Below are 15625 nucleotides of genomic sequence, written 5' to 3'. Positions count from 1 at the left end.
AATGAAAATGAATGGTTAATGGTTATAAAATGCTCATCTGCTTTTGAGATTCATTTTTGGCAAATTGTAACCAGGGTATATAGTTTAACAGTTTGTTTAATAAAAATATTCTGGTAATGGAATCAAGTTGCTCTCTCGGAAAGTGTTCTTATTAACATACTGATATCATACATAAGTACTATTTCATTAAATAGATAAAAAAATTCTAAGATATAATTTACTACATATCAGTGCTTGTCAGAAAATAGCAACTCCTGTGTGCATTAAGAAGCACACTGTGTTTTGAAAGACTTCCATTGTGGTATTCAATTATATCACCAATAAAATTATTTCATAGATGATTTTATAAAGCTAATTTGGAGAAAAACCTTTCCCGTATTTTTGAATATGTACTCTGCATACTTCTTTCAAATTTGTGCATTTTAAATGCAATACATCAGAAAGTAAAATATGCAGCATGCTGCAGACATTTTTAGACCTTTTTTTTTAGAGCTAGACAAAGTTAGGTTGATATAGCATTGATATATTTTCAAGGAATCTGCTTTTAAAATACCCCAATTTTTTTTTTCTTATTCTCTTATACAGATACCACAAGACCAAAGCGTGATTATGAAATGGATGGAAGAGACTATCACTTTGTTACTTGTAGAGATCAGATGGAAAAGGACATCCAAGAACACAAATTCATCGAAGCGGGACAATACAATGATAATCTATACGGAACTAGCGTCCAATCTGTAAAATATGTGGCTGAAAGGGTAAGTTGTTTTTTTAAATTTTAAAGAGAACAATATTCTGTGGTACACAAAGTCAATTTTGGTTGAAGATAAAAGAAAAGGTATTTGGAAGTTAATTTTTTTCAGTATCATCAAGCATTCCAGAAGAAATACCCTTTGTTTCAGATTTGGAGCAAAGCCCTTATATTATTAGTGTAGGAAAGAACCGCAGGTGCTGGTTTAAATCAAAGGTAGACACAAAATGCTGGAGTAACTCAGCGGGGCAGGCAGCATCTCTGGAGTGAAGAAATGGGTTGGAGAGAAGGAATGGGTGACGTTTCGGGTCGAGACCCTTCTTCAGTCTGAACCAGGGCCGGATTAAGCTAGTGCGGGGCCTGTAGCCAGGGTTGTCAACTTCCTCACTCCAAAATATGGGACAAGGTGATGCCACCGCCCCGCGCCCCACGTGACCTCACCCAGCCAGCGGTCATGTGCTCCTGCTCCACCAATGGCAGCCGCCCGGTCTGGGAGGCGGGTTTGCTACGCAACCTCACTTAAGCGGCGCCCGGGCCTACACTGTCTAGAGGTTAGGGTTGCCAACTGTCCCGTATTAGCCGGGACATCCCATATTTTGGGCTCAATTGGCTTGTCACATACGGGACCGTCCTTGTCCCATATTAGGCCTGGGGGTTGCTGTAGGCCCGGAGGCTGTAGGCCCAGACAGTGTAGGTACGAAAAAACTGCAGATGCTGGTTAAAATCTGTGCCGACCTTCCGGAGGTCGGAACAATGTAGCCCGGCCGCCGCCTAATGGAGGTTGCATAGCAACCCATCTCGCAGCATCACGGGAGAGAAGGAATGGGTGACGCTTCGGGTCGAGACCCTTCTGAAGGGTCTCGACCCGAAACGTCACACATCTGCTGGACCTCCATGTGGTGGGTGGCAAGGACTTCACCATGGACGACGAGGGTGACGAAAGTATCCACAAACTGAAGGAGAAGGTGAAGAAGAGGAAGGGGCAACGATTTGGCTCTGAGGAAGGCGCTCAATCCAGGCTGCAAAAAGACTACGACTCCGTGGAGCAAGACCGCACTGAATCAGGCCCTCAACGCTCGGTGAAGGGGTGGATCCTGTTTGTGACCGGGGTCCAGGAGGAAGCCATCGAGGAGGACATCCACAACAAGTTTGCCAAGTATGGTGAGATCAAGAACCTGCACCTCAACCTGGACCGGCGCACTGGCTATCTCAAGGCCTATGCTCTAGTGGAGTACGAGACCTAGGCCACAAGGAGGAGCAGGCGGCCATGGAGGGTTTGAATGGGTCGGAGCTGGTCGGGCAGCCCATCAGCGTGGACTGGGGCTTCGTCAGGGGGCCCCCTAGGAGCAAGAGGCGGAGTGGGCGCAGGAGAAGCCGGAGCTGGCCGGACCGGAAACGTCACTGTGCCGGGACAGAGTGCGGAGCGATTGGTGGGATGGAGCGGCCCACACAGCGCCGGGGACCAAGACACGCCCGCAGATCGACATGCCCAAACTGAGCCATGCGTTACAGGGGCCGTTTAATCTCAGTCGGGACTGTCGTGGGGCTGGGAAGAGGGTGAGGAGGGAAGGGTAAGGTTGGCTTGTGCAAAACAACACTCAGAAATAATGTATTTTAGTTTTTTTTAAATCTTCAGGCTGAGGAAATATTTAGTGTGGGGCCCACTCGAAAATGCGGGGCCCTTAGCATATGCTACTTTTGCTACTAGGTTAATCCGGCACTGGACTGAATCCATTCTTCAGTCTCCAACCATTCTTTCACTCCAGAGATGCTGCCTGACCCGCTGAGTTACGCCTATATTATTAGTCTGTGTTTTTTGGGCTCAGAATCCATTTGTTTGCTAATTATAGAAAACCCATTTTTTTCTGATATGACTCTACATTCAATCTGAAACAGTTTGGACTTTTGACTTTTGATTCCAGAATTCTATATAAAATAATAAATAATCTGTCATTCTTAAATAATTTTTGTTCTAATTCTTTGCAAACATTTTAGAGATCAATCAAGGTTTTAAAATGTTCAAATTTTAGTACAATTGATTATCATATTTGACATATTAAAATAACTAATTGTTTCATCTTAATTGTATTTCCTTCAGTTGTCACACATTTTAATTTTAAAGCAAAAACATATCAATCAAATATCCATATTAAAATAATCAAATTGATATCTTAATTATTTTTGACACCAATTAAAATAAAACATTAATAAAGCAATAAAACATTAATAAAAAGACCAAATAAAATAAAACATCAGTAGACCTACAGACAGTTGTTTTGTAATTTAAAATGTGAAGGATTCAGCTATTTGTGCTATTGTCCAAAACCAAGGAGAACTCTCCTACCTTTGAATTTGTGCTCTCTACTCTTCACTAGCAAGTCATGTTTTCCTAAATGAATTAATTGGATATGGGTGACCAGTCATTTCCTTTCAGAGTAAGTATAAGTGGCAAAAATCACAGTTGTCGAAGACATGATGGAAACTTTATTTATACCCTGTACACAAAGCTGTGTGTCAACAACGATATCATTAGGCCATATTTTACAATGGCTCAGTGACATTCATTTCACTTACAGTGCCCATAATCACTCAATGGAAGTTTGTTCAACTGGAACTAGCTGTAGGTGCAGAATCTAATATCTGGAATCTATGAGCATGGGGAAAGTAATTTTATATCTACTCAACCAAACCGACTGAAGAGTTATTTATGAATCTAAATCATCGAGCATAATAATAAATAATACAGGAGAAGACACACAGTGCTGGAGTAGCCCAGCGGGATAAGGTAGCATCTCTGAAGAACCCGAATAGGCGTCGTTTTAGGTCAGGACACTTCTTCAGAAAGAAAAATCTGTACGGTAAAGAGGCAGTAAGAAAAAGTTTGAACTATTTTAAAATCTCCAATAACAATTAAAATCTGAACAAGTGCTCCAAAAATTTGGAGCAGCCTTTTTTGGAGTGGCTGTGTGGGATTTCCATGTGGTCTGCTCCTCCTGCAAAATGTCAGAGATCAGGGAATCTCCGACATTCCCTGATGTTACTATTGACTACACCTGTGGGATGTGTGTCCAGCTGCAGCTCCTGACTGATAGTATGAGCTGGATGCACTTGGGATCATCTGGGAAGCTGAGAGCACCATTGATAGTAGTTTTAGTGAGGTGGTTACACCTAAGGTGCAAGCAAAATGTAGCTGGGCTCACATTGGGAAGGATAAAGGGTGTAGACAGGCTATACAGGAATCCCCTGTGGCCATTTCCATCAATATATATGGATATTGTTTGGGGGAGGGATGACTGTTCAGGAGAAAGCAGCAGTGGCATCCAGGTTATGGCACCAAGACTGACTGCGATGGAGCAGGGAAGGGTAAAGTCAGACAGGACTTTAGTAATAGGTGACTCGATAGATCGAGGGGCGAGACAGGAGATTCTGTGGCTGTAAATGGGACTCCAGGATTGTGCGTTACTTTCCTGTTGTTAAGGACAAGGATGTCTCTGAGTGGCTGCAAAACATAATCATGGCAAAAACGACTTAGGTGGAAATAGGATGAGGTCCTGCAGAGTGAATGCAGTGAGTTAGGCAAAAGGTTCAAAAGCAGGACTTTGAGAGTAGTAATCTCCAGATTGCCCCCAGTGACGTGCAAGTGAGGGGAAGAATAGGAAAAAAAGAACATCTGAATGCATGGCTGACGAATTGGTGCAGGGGCAGGGATTCAGGATGCAGGTGTCACAGGCAAGACAGAGATGTGGGTAAACGAGGAGGGCAGTTGTTTTACTGATTAAGAAGAACATCACAGCAGTTGTCCGAGATTACATTATTAATAGTTCATCCAGTGAAAGTATGTGGGTGAAATTGAAAAATAAAAAAGGGACATTATCTTATTGGGAGTGTATGGTAAGGCACTTACTTAATGGAAATTAGAAGAACAAGTAGGCCAGGAGGTTGTAGGCAGTTACAAGACAAATAGGATTGTCGTAGCAGGGGAGGTGGAATTAAACTTTCCCAAAAGAGACTGGGACTGTCATAGTGTCAAGCGCTTAAACAAGGTGGAGTTGTCAAAAGTGTGCAGGAAAGTTTCCTTAGGCAATATGTACAGGGCCAAACAAGGGAGAAGGTAAAGCCTGACCTATAAGCGAGTTTGATATTCCGACTGAGCATGCGCGGGTCAAAGGTCGCAGGGGCATAGAATTGTCGCCAGCTGATCTATGTGTAAACAAACCTTCGTTTCATCCGTTTTTCGAGTTTTTCTCCAAACATGTCAGAAATTACTGTTTTCAAAACTGTTAATTTGGTGTATATATGGTTAATTAGTAAAAACTACAATGAATTTGTAGTTTTTTTTGCTTTATGTGGCGAGTTCCCCTCAACTCTCCCCGACTCTTTAACTTGTCCCGGAGCCGTATTTCCTAACCTATATGGAGAAAAACTGGAAAACACAGATGAAACGAAGGTTTGTTGACACGTAGTAGATCAGCTAGCAACAATTCTATGCCCCCGCAACAATTCTATGCCCCCTGTGCATGCTCAGTCGGAATAACGAACTCGCTTATTGTCAGGAAATTGTGATGGAAGTGACTAATGTTTTGGTGTGTGAATCTGATGGGATCAGCAACCACAGTTCTATTAGCTTTAAATGGATAAGAACAGGGCGGGCTGTCCTTCTAAAATTCTGAAATGGGCCAAGGCCAACTTTGATGATTTTAGGCATAATCTTCCTCAGGTTAATTGCTGTAGTTGTTTGTGGGCAAACGGACGTCTGAATGCTTGGAATGCTTTTAAAAGTGTGAGGGTGAGTGTTCAAAGCATACATGTGCCTGTTAAAGTGAAGAGCAAAGCTGCTGGGAGAAGGAAGCCCGGATGACGAAAAACATTGAGGATCTGGTCTGGAAAAAGAAGGAGACGTGGGCCAGGTATTTGCAGCTGGGATCAAGTTTATCACTAATTTGATTGAGTATTTTGAATAAGTAGCAAAGAAGGTTGACAAGGGCATGGTAGTTGATGTTATCTATTTGGACTTCAGAAAAGCCTTTGACAAAGCCATATGTTACAGTTGTACAAAACATTGGTGAGGCTGCATTTGGTGTATTCTGTTCAGTTTGGTCACCCTGCAATGTTATTAAGAATGTTATTAAGCTGGAAAGAGGGCAGACAAGATGTACAAGAAAGTTGCCAAGACTCGAGGGCCTGAGCCACAGGGAGAGATTGAGAAGGCTAGGACTTTATTCCTTGGAGTGCAGAAGGCTGAGGGGTGATCTTATTGAGGTGTATAAAATGATGAGGGGAATTGATAGGGTAAATGCACGGAGTCTCTAACCCGAGGTAGGAGAATGAGGACATATGTTTAAGGTAAGAGGAGATAGATTTAATAGGAACCTGAAGGGCAACTTTTTCACTTGGAGGGTGGTGGTTTTATTGAATGAGCTGCCAGAGGAGGTGTTTGAGGCAGGTACCATAACAGCATTTAAAATACATTTTATGAGTTCATGACTCTAACATTTGGACAAATACATTAATAGGGAGAGGTTTAGAGGGATATAGGTCAACCACAGGCAAATAGGACTAGCTTAGATAGACACTTAGTTGGTCACTGGGTTGAGCCAGAGGGCTTGTTTCCATGCCTCTGAAAATGTGACTCCGCATTTGTAAAGATTCATTTCATTAAGTCAGTGAGATTGGACGTTGTTAAGCACCATCTTGCAATAAATATATATTTATTCTGGAATGGACAATTTCTACTTTATTCAGGTGAGTTTATCAAGAATATATTGTTATAGAAATAATAGTGGTGTTCTTGATGCCAACTAAAATTATGGTTTGCCACTCTAGTGATTCACCCATCACTCCATCCTGATAATGACATTTAACTGTAAATGTGGTTGTTGAAAGTTCATCTAATTTTTACTTACAGGATTTCCTGCTGAATGCATTATTATTTCTACTGTAAAAGACAACGTATTTTTATTTCAGGTTCATTAAAACAATCATTATTTTAATAAAGCTATCTATAGGTTGATTCACTTAGTGACCATTGGATTAGAACTCAAACTACCCAAGCGTCTACTGTAACTTAATCAAAGGTATTGGTGCCTCCGAATCGAGAGGTTCATATCTCATACCAGGGAATTAACTGCAATATTGGTTTACACTCCAGATTGCTACAACGTTTAATAGAGAAATATTTGAAAGATCGAGGAATTGAGGGTCGTGGGGAACTGGCACTGAAGAGGAGTTGAGGCCAGCATGGATCTGCCATGGTCCTACTGAACGGCAGGGCAGGGTTGAAGGAGCTGGTAACCTACTCCTGTTCTTGATGGCTTACCCCTGATTCTGACCTTCCAAACTGAAACAAAAATATCTTCTATTTAACTGTAGAAATAATAGTAGGTTTAACAGCAATTGGTGTAATTGAAGGTTATAATTTACATGACAATATTAATCTGGGACCCCATTGCTATGTTAAGTAGATGTAAACTATCAAATACATATTTTGAAGAAGAGCAAGAGAGTTCTTCCTGGTGTCCTGGTACTTATCACTCAATCAATATCACTAAAACAGCTTCTAGGTTCACTATGCTGTTTGTGGAGGCACACGAACCCAGAGCATTTCCTATCTAAGTACAGCATCTATACTTCAAAATGTATTACTTTGATACATCCCAAGGTTGTTAATGGTGCCAGTCTAATTCATCAATGACTTTAAATGAACTAGAAATTATTGTGCAAGGTAATCTTTTGTGGTTCTTACATTGAGAAATACCTATTATATAGTAGTTTAAGATTCAGTTCTTTGAACAACTTGGAAGATTTCTGTGTTTTCAGTATAATGTACTGTCTCCTTGTTTCTCATAGGGCAAGCATTGCATACTTGATGTTTCAGGAAATGCCATTAGACGTTTACAAGTTGCACAACTTTATCCCATTGCTATTTTTATCAAGCCCATGTCTGTGGATTCACTATTGTAAGTAATTTTTCTCATTGAGATTTGAGTAGCTGAAGATAAGATATTAAGTCAACCTAGATATGTTTGCCATTCCATGATGTTTTATTAGTCCCTCAGAAGGGACCCTACATCACTGTGATTACTTAATTGGGTAACTGGGCAGATCCTGTATTCAACTAACTATTGACTTGTTTCCACCTAATTATTTACATTGTATAGTACTATTCAAGAACCCAGTGTGATCCAAGTGAATTAGTTACCAGAAATTGACACCAATCAAACTCGTATTTCTTTTGCTATTAAGATAACAACTTTGCACATACATGCCACTCCTGCTGTCTTTCATTAGGTAATTGTAATGAGTACAAAGGACCTTGATTGTAATGACCCATCCAGCTATGGCAGGAAGGAGTGGGAAGATTGGTGGGGTTAAATCATTAAATGCATCTACCCATTGCAATGACTTACAGTGGCAAATTTTGTGGTATTTGAATTGATAGGAAACTTACTTAATATATATAAATTATATTTCCCATAATGCAGTTACAAGCCTACTTTAAAGTGCTGGGCTAGTTTTCCAAGGACTGAGAAACCCTCAAAAAAGACATCATTCAACACCACTCCTGATGTCTGATCTCCACCACCTTTCCCCTCGTGTCCTCAGGTCACCTGCACTGTGGCTCCCTCTCTGCCAAAATGCATTTTCCTGGTAGAGCTGCCTATGGTGACTAGGGTAGATCTATTTGCCGAAAATCCACATGTAGTTCCATATCATATTGTCGTTGTTTGATGATTAAGGGATTGAGGTTATTACAGACAGGGGAAGATGAAAAAATACTTCAGCAAGGCCTTTAATAAAGTTCGGCATAGTAGGCTGCTCGGGAAGGTTAGATCATGTGGGATGCAATGTGAGCTAGCTGACTGGATACACAATTGGCTTCATGGAAGGAAGCAGAGGGTGGTGACGCAAGGTTGTTTTTTGGACTTGAGGCCTGTAACTAGTGGAGTGTGCCTCAGGAAAAGGGCCCATTGTTGTTTGTGTTTATAACAATGGTTTGGATTTGAATGTAGAAGGCATGATTAGCAGATAACACTCAAGTAGGTGACAATGTAGGCGGTGAAAATGGATATCAAAAATTGTAACAGGATATTGACCATCTGGGCAAACGAATAGCTAATAGAATATAATGCAGATAATTGTGAGGTGTGGCATTTTGTAAAGTCAAACTAGGGCAGGACTTTCACACTAAATGATAGTGTCTGGGGTGTGTTGTAGAGCAGAAGGATCCAGGAGTACAGGTCAATAGTTTCCTGAAAGTGGTGTCACAGGTAGTTGGGGTTTTGTAAAGAAGGGTTTTGGTTAAAAGGCCTTCATCTGACAGGGTCATGAGTAGAGAAGTTGGGAAGTTTTGTTACAGTTGTACAAGACATTGTTGTGGCCGCATTTGGAGTATTGTGTTCAGTTGTGGTCATCTTTCTATAGTAAGGAGGTCATTAAGCTGAAAAGAGTACAGAGAAGATTTACGATGATATAACCAGAACTCTATGGTCTGAGCTATAGGAAGAGGTTGGGCAGGCTTGAACTTCATTCCATCTAATGATGGAGGCTGAGGGGTGATCTTGTAGAGGTGTACAAAGTCATGAGAGGAATTGAAAGGGTGAATGAAGTCTTTTACTCAGGGTACGGGAATCAAGAACCATTGGTCATAGGTTTAAGATGAGAGCAGAAAGAGTAGGAGCCTGAGGGCCAACATTAACTCAGAGGGTGACTGGTATTTGGAATGACCTGCCTTAGAGGGTAGTGGAAGCAGGTACTATAACAGCATTTAAAAGACACTTGGACAGATACATAGATAGGATAGGTGTAGAGGGATATGGACCAAACACAGGCAAATGGGACTAACTTAGATGGGGCATCTTGGTCAACATGGGCCAGTTGGTCCGAAGGCGGTGGAACACCAATGGCTGGTATTCCTGGGAATAATGCAGAAGTTGCAGGAGCAATTTATCCCAAAGAGGAGGAAAGATTCTAAGGGGAGTAAGAGGCACCCGTGGCTGACAAGGGAAGTCAAGGACAGCATAAAAATAAAAGAGAAGAAGTACAACAAAGCAAAGAAGTGTGGGAAGCCAGAGGATTGGGACTCTTTCAAAGAGCAACAGAAGATGACTAAGAAGGCAATACGGGGAGAAAGGATGAGGTACGAGGGTAAACTAGCCAATAATATAAAGGAGGATAGTAAAAGCTTTTTTAGGTATGTAAAGAGGAAAAAAATAGTCAAGGTAAATGTGGGTCCCTTGAAGACAGAAGCAGGGGAATTTATTATGGGGAACAAGGAAATGGCAGACGAGTTGAACCGGTACTTTGGATCTGTCTTCACTAAGGAAGATACAAGCAATCTCCCAGATGTTCTAGTGGCAAGAGATCCTAGGGTGACGGAGGAACTGAAGGAAATCCACATTAGGCAGGAAATGGTGTTGGGTAGACTGATGGGACTGAAGGCTGATAAATCCCCAGGGCCTGATGGTTTGCATCCCAGGGTACTTAAGGAGGTGGCTCTAGAAATAGTGGAAGCATTGGAGATCATTTTTCAATGTTCTATAGATTCAGGATCAGTTCCTGTGGATTAGAGGATAGCAAATGTTATCCCACTTTTTAAGAAAGGAGGGAGAGAGAAAACGGGTAATTATAGACCAGTTAGTCTGACATCAGTGGTGGGGAAGATGCTGGAGTCAATTATAAAAGACGAAATTGCGGAGCATTTGGATAGTAGTAACAGGATCGTTCTGGGTCAGCATGGGTTTACGAAGGGGAAATCATTCTTGACTAATCTTCTGGAATTCTTTGAGGATGTAACTAGGAAAATTGACAGGGGAGAGCCAGTGGATGTGGTGTACCTTGACTTTCAGAAAGCCTTCGACAAGGTTCCACACAGGAGATTGGTGGGCAAAATTAGAGCACATGGTATTGGAGGTAGGGTACTGACATGGATAGAAAATTGGTTGACAGACAGAAAGCAAAGAGTGGGGATAAATGGGTCCCTTTCAGAATGGCAGGCAGTAACTATTGGGGTACCGCAAGGCTCAGTGCTGGGACCGCAGCTATTTACAATATATATTAATGACTTGGATGAAGGGATTAACAGCACCATTAGCAAATTTGCAGATGATACAAAGCTGAGTGGCAGTGTGAACTGTGAGGAAGATGCTATGAGGTTGCAGGGTGACATGGACAGATTGTGTGAGTGGGCGGATGCATGGCAGATGCAGTTTAATGTGGATAAGTGTGAGGTTATCCACTTTGGTGGTAAGAATAGGAAGGCAGAGTATTATCTGAATGGTGTCAAGTTAGGAAAAGGGGACGTACAACGAGATCTGGGTGTCCTAGTGCATCAGTCACTGAAAGGAAGCATGCAGGTACAGCAGGCAGTGAAGAAAGCCAATGGAATGTTGGCCTTCATAACAAGAGGAGTTGAGTATAGGAGCAAAGAGGTCCTTCTGCAGTTGTACAGGGCCCTAGTGAGACCGCACCTGGAGTACTGTGTGCAGTTTTGGTCTCCAAATTTGAGGAAGGATATTCTTGCCATTGAGGGCGTGCAGCGTAGGTTTACTAGGTTAATTCCCGGAATGGCCGGACTGTCATATGTTAAAAGACTGGAGCGACTAGGCTTGTATACACTGGAATTTAGAAGGTTGAGAGGGGATCTTATCGAAACGTATAAGATTATTAAGGGGTTGGACACGTTAGAGGCAGGAAACATGTTCCCAATGTTGGGGGAGTCCAGAACAAGGGGCCACAGTTTAAGAATAAGGGGTAGGCCATTTAGAACTGAGATGATGAAAAACTTTTTCAGGCAGAGAGTTGTGAATCTGTGGAATTCTCTGCCTCAGAAGGCAGTGGAGGCCAATTCTGTGAATGCATTCAAAAGAGAGCTAGATAGAGCTCTTAAGGATAGCGGAGTCAGGGGGTATGGGGAGAAGGCAGGAACGGGGTACTGATTGAGAATGATCAGCCATGATCACATTGAATGGCGGTGCTGGCTCGAAGGTCCGAATGGCCTTCTCCTGCACCTATTGTCTATAATATTGTCTATTGTGTATTGGCCCTGTAACCATCCTGTATGACTCTATATCATTGGCTGACCTCCGAGTTAGGTCACATATACATGTTCTACAATGATTTATTGAAAGAAAAACAATATACCATAGTCTTTATCAGTCATTTCCTAGCCCATCGTGATGAAAACCCCATTTTGATTTGAGTTTCATAATTTTGAAATCGTAGCTCCATGAACCAGATCCTGAATAAACACATATCCACCCCAACCATCTGACTACAAGTAAAACAAGCCTGCTGCTGCTTGTCCCCGCAGCAGAATAAGCACTGGGCCTATTTAGTAATCTGAAAAATAACAAGGTTTTTCCTTACCACTGCTCTGCCCTGAAGCGAGAGCCCTTCTCACTTGTTGAAAATTAATGTCACGAAGTCTTGAATTGGTGCAGTGTACTTTTGAATAACATATTAATACAATGTTTCATCTGCTCAAAATTAGATAGAGAAAATTTGTTTCACTTGTTATTTCTCCAGAATAAGATTATAATTAAAACATAATTTCAAATCACGCTATATGATTGAAAAATTCTCTTGTCTAATGTTGTCCAATTATTTTAATAAAGCTTTTTCAGTCCAGACGACACAAACCCTGTAAACAGCTTGCACATCCTTGTGTCAGTGTAACTGGCTGTAGGCTGCTAATGATGCATGCAAACAAGAATCAATCTATCAGTATGCAGAAATACATTCTGGTTGAAGTCTTTATTTTGCTTAAAGGTTAATGGTGGTAGTGGTGATGCCCAGGGATACCATGGATCATTTATTTTATAATTAAAGCTTTACAGATTTGTACCAATCCCCACATATTTAGTTTGCTTGCATTTCATCTGATGCATGCACATTTATGGTAATTTAATATTTAATGTATAATTTTTACTCAAAGATCATAGTGTATAGATATCTGTTTCATCAAGCACAAAAATCCTTGTGCCACATTGAAACCGGGCAATTTAAAACTTTCCTATTGCTGCATTTAGAAAAGTAATCATTGCATTATGACTCTAAAGCCCAAATGGGACAATAAATGAGCACTGATTTTCTTCCTCATGCTTTTTTTGGGGGAGGGAGGGAGGGATGAGATTTAAATGACTGGAAATCCAATGACATAGCTCCTGTTTTTAAATCATCTACAAGTGATTGATAGCATAAGACCAAGCACAAAACACAATTGTCCTGCATATCCTAAACCTTCCTGTGGTGGAGAAAATGCTCGTATCAGCTCTTCTTTATCTTCTCAATTGGTCTCTTAGGTTTGAGGATGATCTGTTTTATGGATTCTGACATGACAGATGAGGTCAATGTTGGTACCACAGGCTCGGCCACAGTTGGGGACAGAGGTGCCTGATAGTGGGGTTTTTTAAGATCACATCTAGCAAATAGATAAAGGGAACTCAGAAATGTGGTTTATTTAAACTTTCAGAAGTCCTTTGAAAAAGTGTCGCACGTGAGGGGTTTAGTTGAGGATTGGTTAACATATGGTAAACTAACAAGAAATAAATTATAATTTTCAGGTTGAAAGGTAATATTTTATAGGGTGTTGCAGGGATCGGTGCCGGGACTTGAATTTTTCACAATCTATCTCAATGATTTGGCTGAGAGGACAAACTTATTCAAGTTCATCAAGTTATCAAACTTATTAACGATGCAAAGCTGGGTGGCAAAGTGAATTGTGAAGAGTATGCAAAGAGAGTTAAAGGGGTAAACATAGTGAGGCAAAGACATGGCAGATGGAAAATAATGTGCTAAAATATCAAATTGTCTATTTTGGCAGAAAAAACAAAGGAAGTAATTTTAAATGGTTAGAGATTGATAAGTGTACGTGTGTTCAAAGAACATGCGTAGGTGTTTTACATAGATAACTGGAAGTTAAGATTCAGGCGTGGCAAGTAATTTGAAAGGCAATTGATATATTGTCCTTTATTGCAAGATGATTTGAGCACATGAGTTACGGCATCCAAATGCAATTATATGGAGCTCCTGTTGGAGCACACCTGGAACACAGTGTACAGACCTTGCCTACTTGTCAAAGAAATTATTGGTGATAGCGGGGGTGTAACGAAAGTTCACTAAATTGATTCCTGCTAATGAGAGGGTCATCACAGGAGGAGTAATTAAGTAGACTGAGCCTGTGTATTATTAAGTTTGGAGAGCTTACCTCATGGAAATATCAAAATTCCTGCAAGGCATTAGGATATATGCAGGGATGATGTTTCCCCTGCCTGGGGTGTCCAGAATCAGGGATCATAGTCTCAAAATAAGGGGTCGACCATTTATTGCTGAGCTGAGAAGAAATTTCATCACCCACAATTGAGTCAAATTTTAGAGTTTTCTATATTATACAGTTGGCGAGGTCTAGTCACAGTATATTAAAGACATATATTGATGAAATTTGGATATTAAGGAAGTTAAAGGACATGGGGTTAGTGGGAGGAAGTATTATAGCGCAGACCTGCTTTAGCTCATACATCAAGGCTTTCCACTGTTTGTGGCAGTGAATCATGCCACACACATTGGATTGCATTAATTATCAGTTAGCTATCAGTTGTTGAATTGCAATACATACATGAGCAAATCACAGAAAATGAAAGTACGGGATTACTTGACATTTCTATGGAGTATGGAAAATTCTACTTTCTAAATTCATTTGCAGTTTTTATGTTGTCTTTGCTTTTATTTTAGTATTATACACAAGTCAGTACCATCCTGATCAGACATAGTGGGAAGGTGGTGTAGAACCATTGATAAATTAGGAAATGGGAGTGCATTTACTGGTTTCTCAGTGTAGTGAGTTGTTCATGTGCAGATCAAGCTGAAACAGGCCCACAGTGGTATCCTCCACTGTTCCTCTTCCTACATCTCTTCCTCTTTTTTTTCTCCTGCTCCTGAGTTGGTCATCATATAGCTGCCAGCAAGGATTGTTCCTTCACCAGGGCAAGGATGTACAATGCAGAGCAGCATGGATCTTAAAGTTGCTTTTGTGAGCACTTCAGGACTCCTCTGCAGTAGCTCAAGGGTGGAAGCATTGACTTACCTCGCCAGTTACCTTTTCTGTCACATTTCAAGTTGCATGCATCTCAGATGTGTTGACCTTGCTCACTAGTTTTTTCATTGGTCATGTTATGCACGCATGACTTGCTTTATTTTATAGCTTCCATTTGGTTCGTAGTAGTGGATTAAATGCACAATGAGCTGCCACAGAATGAAGGCTTCATGATCAGTGCTTGGTTACTGTGCAATGATTTACATAATGGAGGTTTCTCATTGAGCTGCGATAGTTCAAATTCAATGCTCCTAGAGCATTACGCATGTCTCAATGTACACGGCACCATGTGGAAACTTGTAGTGCTTTCAAAGCAGTGTGATCACTTTGTCTTCTTCTAAATGGCAAAATTGAATGAAATCTTGTCAGCTCTCTGCATACAGAACAACATAGGACATCCTTTATGCAAAAGCGAGACACAAAATGCTGGAGTAACTCAGCGGGACAGGCAGCATCTTTGAGAGAAGGAATGGGTGACATTTCGGTTCGAGACCCGAAGAAGGGTCTTGACCCAAAACATCACCCATTCCTTCTCTCCAGAGATGCTGCCTGTCCTGCTGAGTTACTCCAGCATTTTGTGTCTATCTTTGTTTTAAAGCATCATCTGCAGTTCCTTCCTACACATCCTTTATGCAACTGCAGATGGCAAACCGTAAAATATTGCAAATGTCTCATATTCCATCATGCCAAAATCACATCGAGCAATGATAACTTTGCTCTGCTTCAAAATTACAGTTGAAACTGGAGCAGGATGTTGATATCATGAAGATGTATTTTACCTCGCA

General features: G+C 41.1%; 1 protein-coding gene across 1 annotated transcript in view; it reads left to right on the top strand.

Moving 5' to 3' along the window:
* Window positions 1–15625, top strand: part of dlg2 (discs, large homolog 2 (Drosophila)) — a 507064-nt gene that overhangs the window by 475997 nt on the left and 15442 nt on the right. Inside the window, 2 exon segments of the mRNA XM_078402648.1 lie at window positions 586–758; window positions 7598–7707. Coding sequence (XP_078258774.1) covers window positions 586–758; window positions 7598–7707 — 283 coding nt within the window.

This window comes from Rhinoraja longicauda, chromosome 7 (genome assembly GCF_053455715.1).
Source record: "Rhinoraja longicauda isolate Sanriku21f chromosome 7, sRhiLon1.1, whole genome shotgun sequence".
In the NCBI taxonomy this organism is placed as follows: domain Eukaryota; kingdom Metazoa; phylum Chordata; class Chondrichthyes; order Rajiformes; family Arhynchobatidae; genus Rhinoraja; species Rhinoraja longicauda.
This window is presented reverse-complemented; position numbering and strand designations above follow the sequence as displayed.